The sequence below is a fragment of the Ambystoma mexicanum genome, chromosome 1p, assembly GCF_040938575.1.
Source record: "Ambystoma mexicanum isolate Mex_15411 chromosome 1p, UKY_AmexF1_1, whole genome shotgun sequence".
Taxonomy (NCBI): Eukaryota; Metazoa; Chordata; class Amphibia; order Caudata; family Ambystomatidae; genus Ambystoma; species Ambystoma mexicanum.
The window spans coordinates 1,058,014,563-1,058,023,983 of NC_090921.1; the positions used below are offsets into that span (position 1 = coordinate 1,058,014,563).

General features: G+C 44.3%; 1 protein-coding gene across 1 annotated transcript in view; it reads right to left on the reverse strand.

Annotated features, from left to right (window-relative positions):
* The window catches only part of LOC138567801 (chymotrypsinogen 2-like), a 23,430-nt gene extending 16,240 nt beyond the window's left edge, over window positions 1-7,190 (reverse strand). The window contains exons 1-2 of the mRNA XM_069646300.1: window positions 7,133-7,190; window positions 5,972-6,075 (exon numbers count right to left, since the gene is read on the reverse strand). Of these exons, the coding sequence (XP_069502401.1) occupies window positions 5,972-6,075; window positions 7,133-7,184 (156 nt within the window). The 5' untranslated portion in view covers window positions 7,185-7,190. The remainder of the gene's footprint in view (window positions 1-5,971; window positions 6,076-7,132) is intronic.
* Window positions 7,191-9,421: the final 2,231 nt, after the last annotated feature.

A 9,421-nucleotide genomic window follows, 5' to 3' on the forward strand; every position in this document is an offset into this window, starting at 1 on the left:
GTGTCAGTGCTGGAGGGACCTGTGACCGCTTGCATGGAGAGGCGGCGTAGAAGGAGCACGGGGGGGGCTTATAGTAGAGTAGACGAGAGCTTATCTGAGAAAGATTAACACATTCAAATACATGTGGTCCCATAGCCACCACTTTAGTCATTGCATCTGGCACTGGACCTGCCTGCTTGCCCGTGCTCCGTGCTGTCTTAGAATCTAGTCGAATTCTCCCCCTACATTTGGGAGATAAGGAGAGAAGGTAACTAGAGACATAGCTCATACACTTTTAACTAACAGAGGTGCGCTGCGCGCAACTGATAGGCAGGCAAGGCCATTATTAATTACAAGGGCCCATCTTGCAAAGTGATAACTGTGGATTACTCCCCCAGGTTGTAGACAGCAGTTCCAACAGCAGCCTGTTAATATGATGCAGTGCCTGCAGGAAGCCCCCATTTCATGGAAAATATTGTTACCATCCACAAGCAGGGCCCCAGAGATAATGACGATAGTCTGTTTTTATATGGCACTGTTATTAGCACACGCACGTTTAATAATGATCCCTGATATCTAGATCTTACAGGGATGATTAAAGGCTGAGTCGACCTTGCTGGGATTGAAACGCAGATGATGGCATTTGAGTCCACATGATTGAGGTGCTGCACACTAAGACTGTGTTTGACTTGATGTCCACCGAGCAGGGCTGTTACAAGATGTGGTGAGGCCTGGGGCAAAACATTTGGTGATGCCCCCTTACAATTTTTTGCACTGTGCCAGCGACAGCACCTCTGCAAACATGAGACTCTAGAAATCTCCCCTTGAGTTTGTGTCCAGGATCCCAAATATGGTTTATTACTACAACTGCAAATCAACCACAGCAAAGTTAGATTTCTCTACTGAAGGAAGGTTTATGCCAGACTACTTTTGTATCATATGCATAAATATATATATAAAATGGCATGAGCTCTCCGCTCCGCCACCTCCAACTCTCTGAGGGTCACTCGCTTTTCCAAGCAAAGAGTTGGGGGCAGATCTATTTCTTCGGCTGGGGCCTCACCTCTGCAACAGCCTCCCTGCCACTCTGAAATTTGAGCAGAACTATCTGCGGTTCCGGAAGCAACTAAAGACCTTTCTCTTTCCTTCTGCCTTCTCCCTTCCACTCCCTTGCTGATCACCTGCCTGATCCATGCACTGGTCACCCTTAGAATTCGGGCCTAGGTCCCTGCCTGTCCAGTTGAAATTCTGCACTGGCTCTTGGCTCCCATGCACTTGTGGTCTGTATTTGTAACCGTACTGTCCCCTCTCTTGCACTTATTCTCCACTCGTTGGCTGCACTTATGAGTACCCGGACTCTTTTTTATGCTTTGTTCCTGTACTGTCCCATCCTAGGCTCTTCTCCCCTCCCCCCTTCCCTGCTCTTATGTAATCAGAATGACACATGGCCTAATAAGAGCGTTGTTTTCTCCTCCTTTTTTGTTTCCCCCTCCTTGCCTTGTCGCACCTGTAAACACTTGTGTACAGGCGCATTATAAATGCCATATCATATCATTGAGGAGCACCCTGCCTCTGTGTGCGCATTAAAACACACATCATACACAGTGACAGATAGACGATGTACAGTGGAGGCTGGTACATTTCTGACCTTAAGAGGCTTAAATGTTTGCGCAAATTATGCAGGATAAACGGAGCACAGTGTGGGAGCCCAAACCAAACAAGGGTTGCTTGAGTGGGGTTCTCACTCCCAAGAAAATGTTTGAAACACTGGGTTAAAAATATGCATTTTACAGCACTTTCTTTGAAAAATTGGGTAGAAATCCATACAGTTTGCAATTGGTTATGTATGTAAGCACATGGAAAATTCCAATAGTTACAAATCACAAACCATGCACAGCAACATGTTCCAATACATTTCATGCCACCTTTCCACACAACATATTCTAGTATAAAATTATATTCATGCTGGTTGCTCCCATGTATGTCCAATCAGGCTGCATCAATATTTGCCATTATTATCATGTATGGACTCCCAGCCAGTGAAAATGCCATGCCACAGAAAGTATGTCCAGGCTGACTGTGTACCATAAGTGTTATTACTGGCTAAATTGGCCTTAATTCAATGTGGGCAAGTTTAGCCAAGTGGTATGATTGCTTTAACCTTGATACATAGTCTTGTGCATCAAGGATAAAGCAAAAGAGCATTTGCAATACTAACAGTTTGGTATTTCGTGTAGTCATGGGAAAGGTACTTCTATGTTGGTATTAGCTGGCCGTTGATAGTGTCAGGTGAAAAATGGTTTGAGTACCTGAGCAGCTAATAGCAGTGCCTGTCAAATGCCTAAAACTTATGCACAAGCCAAAACTGTCGGCTTTGCCAATGCTCGATTTTAACAGGACTTCAGCAAAAGACACGCATGGGCCTTTTAAATTGAGTGGCCGAAGGCAGACCTGATGAAGACATTTTTATTACACCAGTTACGTGTTTACAACTCCAATGAAGTAATTCTCAGAAGACTCCTTTTAGAAAACACTTGCAGGCACATTGTGGGCAAAGTTTGATGGCAAAGCTTGTTTAAAGCTAGCTCAAAGAGTTCCAATGAGGAGGTGTTTTGGGTGGTGAGGGCAGGAACTGGGTGAGAATTGCCATAGGGATTAGCACGGCCATGAGAAGTCAATGTGTGGGCAAATAATTAAACAAAATCTACAAGCTTTGTGTCCCTCCTCATATGCAATGTGTTCCTATCTGTACTCAATCCTGTCATTGTGACGGATCTCCCCAGATCCAGGATCTGGCAAAAAATTACTCACCAGATCACATATACTGCTCCACAATCTGGGAAATCTATGTGCACTATATGTTTCTTTTAGAATGCTGTGGTGTGTTCGTGCTTTAAACTATGTTGGGCAGGGATTTGAACCGTGGTTGAGGGTCTGAGCGGGACCCCTGTGAAATCCCTTGTCAATGTTGCACTGTACTGGAAATATTGATGTGTATTTTTTATGTTTAAAAGGGGTGCGATATTGAACTTTGCTGACGATAAACCCTCTGAGGGGAAGAGGCAAATGTTCAGCATTGACACATACATAAACACCAATATGCACTCATGCATTCATACACATGTAAAAATGAATTTAAATACACATATATACACAGTTAATTTTAAATAAAAACACTCACCTTACCTCCATGCACCCTTCAAAATCACCCTCGCATCCGACACGTAGACACGCTGCCTGACAGGAGAGAACTCCTCTCCGAGCAGTCAGCGTTGTCACGCTGAGCAACGTGAACACACTGACTGACAGGAGAGGAGTCCTCTCTTGTCAATCAGCATGTCTATGTTGTCAGCTAAATAACGGGAGGCAACAGAGCTCACTTCTGAGCCCTGCTGTCTTCCATTATTTTGCTGTTTGTTGCGGAGCCAAACGGCTTCGCAACAAACAGCAAAATCTTTTCAGGGACAGAGAGCAGACAGCCCAGCCCCCCATGTGCATAAAGGACACAGGAGACTGTGCTGCCTTCTCCTTAGGATAGGGGGCTGCGAGGTCCCCTGCAAGCGCGAGGCCCGGGGCAGTTTGCCCCTCCTGCCCCCGCTTGTGGTGACCCTGCCACTGAGAGCTTAACTCAATGAGCTATCTGACTGTCCCGGAGTACTACTACCATCGGATAACACTCTTAAACATATATTTTAAACTATTGAAATCATCTCATTGGGGCTGTGTGAATGACACATATTCAGGCCAGTTTCAGAGCTTCGTCGGAACCCTGCAGTACGGAGCAACATTTGCCTGCTTCAGATTGGCTATCCAGCCCACCGCTCAGGAAATTTGGGAGGCAATCACCAGGCGCTGCAATCCTATACAGGATCAGCTATCACCGCTCTGCCTTGATAAAGGCTACGGTCGAAACGCGCGTTGGCTTTCCTCTCACCTGTACCTAGCCTATTGCTATGTTGTTGGTGTCATGTGTATTACACCATTTAAACCTGCACTGTTGACAAGACGTCAGGACTTTTGCTCATCATTTCAACATCCAAGATCTAACCAACGCATGGCTACAACAAATGGTTAAAAAACCACCTTCCAGCGCCATTAACTAACAAGGTTTGTCAAATCATCCGACAATCTCAGAGCTTGCCAATGGACAATAGACCACTGTACTATTTTGAAAAACCTCTACGATCCAGGGAAGATTTTTGAATGCGCGGCTGCGCTTCTGTCCGTTGCTTAGATATAGCTGCTCATTGGCATTTGATACCTCCATTTATAAGATCGTCATTTCAATTTTGGAGGACAGGGTGGATTTTAGTTTGACGGTTTAGGCATGTTTCCCTGACTAATATATTATGACTGGCCAGACTTGGGAATAATTAGTGCCGACTGCCCACACACGCACCATGTGGGGGTGATACAAGACTCCACACTGTTACTCATACGTTTTAATTTGAATATGTATGTACTAGAGATCGAGATGGACCAGTTGAGCATCTCGATGCACCCGTAAACGGCATGGCATGTTTTTCAATCTTTTGGTGTCTACTATAGAGAGCATCAAGCAATCTCGCCTGCGCTAGAAATAGAAAGTGGCCTTGAGAATTTCAAATTTTGCGTTCTGATAGTGGCAGCTTTATCAGGTCTCCTGGAAGTGCCTACACTTTTAAACAGAAATTACTTCTTTTATCTGCACTGTTTGATGTTCAGTAAAAGGCTTCCAAAAGGAAACTTTGATGAGCATACTCTGTTCCAGAGGTTGATGTGAGTGGGTACTATCAGGAGCGGAGTACCACTACTTTTATATTTTACTGTTAACAGTTTCACTACTTTTTACAACCATTTTCACCATTCCAGAACTGCTTTTTTTAAAAAAAGTTAAAGCATACCTCTTCAATTTACTATACTATAGCAGGTGCAGCTAAATAGAAATCTGTTTCACTGTACATTCACGAAGCCTGAATGACATCTCAGCCTGGATGAACTCCATCTGGCTTCTTCTTAACTATGGGAAGCTGGAGGAGGTTCTGCTAACACTAACACCCCATCTCCCCCTGATTTCCGGAAAGCTTGACAAGCTATCTCAGGTTAAATGCTTAGATGTTACAGATGATAACGGTCAAGGCCATTTCTACAAGGGTTTATAGTGATAAAATAGAAAACAAAAAGGTCGAAAGTCAAAATATCAAAATAAAAATGTCGAAAAAAAGTCACATTTTTTTATTGCGTTTTTTATTCAAAATGGGGGGATCCCCCCAACCCCCCTTTTTTATTTATTTTTTTGTTTTACCCATTTTTTTTTTGTTCCCGGACCCCAAAATAAATATATAATTTAAAAAAAGGAATTCGACATTTTTTTTCGACTTTGTTTTTCGATATTATGACTTTCGACATTTTTATTTCGAAATGTTGACTGCACACCTTCTGCAAGATTGTATTTTGACATTAGGTGGCTACATGGGATTTGCAACTCCATGCTACTGAGCAAGTGTGCAGTTATAGTAGGAGCCTTAGTTCTAGTCACTTGGACTACTGTAATGCACTCCAGTGGGACACTTGAAGACCACACACTATTCATCTCTCAGACTCAGATCAGAGGAGATAAAAGATGTTCAGTCTTGACATCCAGGCTTTGTAGTAAATTACCAAATTCTATTAATGACAGCACACACTTTTCTAGTGACAGGCCTCGGTGGAAGCAGCTGCTGTGTAGGTAGGTGTTATGTATGGGTGCCAGCAAAGTTAAGATTAGTCAGTGGAGGTAATTGATTTCACAAAGGTCATATTCAAATGTTCCAACTGACTGATCAACCGAGAGACATTAATGAAAACCAATATGAAGGACCTTCCTACCTCCTGATTATCTCGTCTCCCGCCAGAGTCACAGTTCCACTACTTTTCACACTTCTACCACTGCTCTATTCATATGTTTTACTGTTCATCTGGCTCGTTATTCTACAAGGAATGGAGAGCTTGAAAGATGGCAGGAAGACGTTACCTGCACAGAGACTTGCCACGGCCATGATCCGGGGACCGCCTCCTCACCATTGGCGACCCTTGCAAAGCCGCTCAGAACGGGATAGATATCTTGTTCACCGCAGCCTATGAACAAAATGAAGCAATATATAATTTTATGGAACAGTGCAGAAGAGAAATTGATGGCTTAAACTAGCTCACTTCACAGTCTTCTGATATATTCTGAAGCAGCACAAATCAGGCTTTCGGTGCAATTTACTGATCATGCGTACAAGAGCAGTGAAGACAGGGAGGCAGTGAGGAGCAGGTGAACATCCGGCTATATTGGTAAGGGGAGAAAAGAGGAAGGGGGAAGTGAGGAGCAGGTGAACATCCTGATATATTGGTAAGGGGGAGACAAGAGTATGGGAGGAAGTGAGGAGCCAGTCAAAATCCTGCTATATTGGTAAGGGGAGAAAAGAGGAAGGGTGGAAATGATGAGCAGGTGAACATCTTGCTATATTGGTAAGGGGAGAAAAGTGGAAGGGGGGAGTGAGGAGCAGGTGAACATCTTGCTATATTGGTAAGGGGGAGAAAAGAGTATGGGAGAAAGTGAGGAGCCGGTCAACATCCTGCTATATTGGTAAGGGGAGAAAAGAGGAAGGGTGGAAATGATGAGCAGGTGAACATCTTGCTATATTGGTAAGGGGAGAAAAGAGTAAGGGTGGAAATGATGAGCAGGTGAACATCTTGCTATACTTGTAAGGGGGAGAAAAGAGTATGGGAGGAAGTGAGGAACCAGTCAACATCCTGCTATATTGGTAAGGGGAGAAAAGAGGGAGGCTATTCACTGTCTGAAAGAGACTGGAGTAAGTCCCTCTCCAATGTGTACATGGAATGAGAGCTATTATCCCTCAACAGTTGGGGGAAGGTCAGGATGATTTATTTTCCTCCTTTTTTTAAAGGTGAGATAGCCTCCTGCCTGCTACTCTGGAGACCCACGAAATGTGTTCAAAACTGAAAGTACTGCTCTGTTTTCGAGGGGAATATACCAGGCATGCCTCCACCCTATACCTTGTAAAACTCCATCCCCCTCCAAAACTCATGCAGTGCTTTTAGACCCCCACAATCACAAGTATCTGTGAAAACCCATGATCTTTAGGGGAGCAGCAGGCCATAGCCAAGTTGTGCTGTTGTCACTTACCAAGAGCAGTACTGGCGAAGGCCAGACAGGAGAGAAGCCAAAGTAGTGCCATGGTGCAGTGAGCTTTAGTTATGGGCATTGATATGGAGACACTGTCACTTATATAAGGGGAAGAAACTATTTTTAGCATTTCAACCAATAGTTTTGCAGGACTGATGACTCTAGATTGGGCTCAAGGTCTCCTTTCCTCTTTGCATTAGGAGGCCATAGGGGCAGCAGGTGTGCTCGGCTGTTCAAACAATTGTACAGCGTGATATTGATTCTTAGCTCACGCCATTGCACCTGCACTGCCAATGCTGGCTTAGCCTCGTACTGCTTAGCCTCATCCGGTGGTAACGCAATTACTGTTGCCACCGGATTACAAATGGCCATATGGCGGTGTTAGTCCCCCTTTATGAACTCCATGGGGATTTCGGCGGAATTAACGATGGTGGTAATTCTGCTGAAATGGCAGATTTTTGGCGGTAAGGAGGTAGAATTACCTCCAGCATTTTGCTGGAGGTTTTTCTTCCACCCCACCGCCAAAACCATAGTTTTTAGTTAACCATAGTTAGCCCTGCATTACCACTGTTTTGAGCCGCACCACCCAACTCATAATAAGGCTGGATAACAGCAACGTCCTATAATGGTTGTTGTAAAAGGGCATTAAAAGGGATAGGCATGTAAATGCATTGTCTCGGGAGGATAGCTCTGGGGCAACATGCTCGTCTTGGAAGCAAGACAACGCGAAACAACACAGGTTCGATCCCCGGATCCACGCTTAGAAACCTCTGGGTATTAAGCATGTTATAAATAACCTACTATTATACTGGCCATTTTAAGAAGTGCGCATGAAAGGAAAACATCATACTGTGTCGAATACATTTCGGTCTGGCTGTATTCTGTCTACCCTAGTGGCTGTGAACACAAGCAAGAATAAGCTCCTGGTACTGCTGATCCAAGCTCCTACAACAATGGAGAGGGATTTCTGACAACTCTAGGAAGCCAGAATCGTCTGGGAGCGTTCTTCTGAAGCATACACTTGGACTTAATATAAATGCATTTAAATTAAAAACTGGTCTTGGTTGCGTCCATATTCAGGTTTGGCTTAGGTGGTCAACCTTTAGTGGGCTTTATCATCCAGCATTCTCTCCCAACTACCTGTGTGCAGATAAGCAGCCAGGGCAAAGCAGGACAGGGAGCCCTATCACTGGAGGCCGGTGCCCCACAATTCAATGAGCACTGCATTCAGCAGACTTGCATAGGAGGTTGAGGCCATCAAGAAGGATGCTGGAAAGGTCATTACGCAACACCTTCCATACACCTCTTTTGAGCCAAACCTTAGCCTACAGAATGTTTATTGAACAGCCCTTCCTCTAAGATGACTGTGCTCTGCAGTCTCTGTGCGAGTTTCCTGGCTATTTCTGCTTCAGAAGGAACGGGGTACGGATTATATGGCAGATAAAGGTGTCATAAAAATGAAAGGATTGGGATAATGTACTGTCCCCATTATTATGGGCCGGATACGGGCAGGTCCCCACCTGCATACTTTCAATAAACACACGCAGGTGCCAGAGCCGTGCACTGACTTTTATTAACGTTGTGACATGGTACTCCATATGACACAACCCACGTCTTACGCCGGCCGTCGAGCGCCGGCTGATATCACAACGTCCCATGCGAACTATACCAACCAACAAAGCCATGCACAACTTTTATAAACAAAATCGTGAACTGCTGTTTCAACCTCACTGTCAATCCCACGTCTATATATGACAGCTTCAATACCCGTCTCGAAATCCAACAGCTCGTCCAGAAGATTCATCTAAAACAATATTTAAAGGATAATCCTTTTGAAATGGAATCAAGCAACAGTAGCCTTCATGGTCCAGCCAATTTTTGCCCTCCAACAACCAGCCACAGTCCGAGTCAATTGTATTCAAGCACAGAGTTCTATCTGAACTAGAATTGTTGGAAAAGACGAATAAAGATCCAGTCTTCCAGAATTGCCCTAGGCTACAACGACAAGCCATTTCCACACTAAAAAAAAACAAATCTATTGTCATCAGGAGTGCAGACAAAGGCGGTGCCATTGTACTCCTGGATCGATCAGACTATATTACTGAGTGTGGCAAACAATTAGCCGAGACAACTTTTTACAAACTACTAGATGGAGATCCTAGCATCCGACTTAAGTCTCTCATAGCGAATAAAGTAGAAAAAGCAAGGGAGCACAACTGGATAGCAAGAAAGGAAGCAGAATATCTGGTCAAGACTGATCCCGGTACTCCAAAATTTCACATATTACCC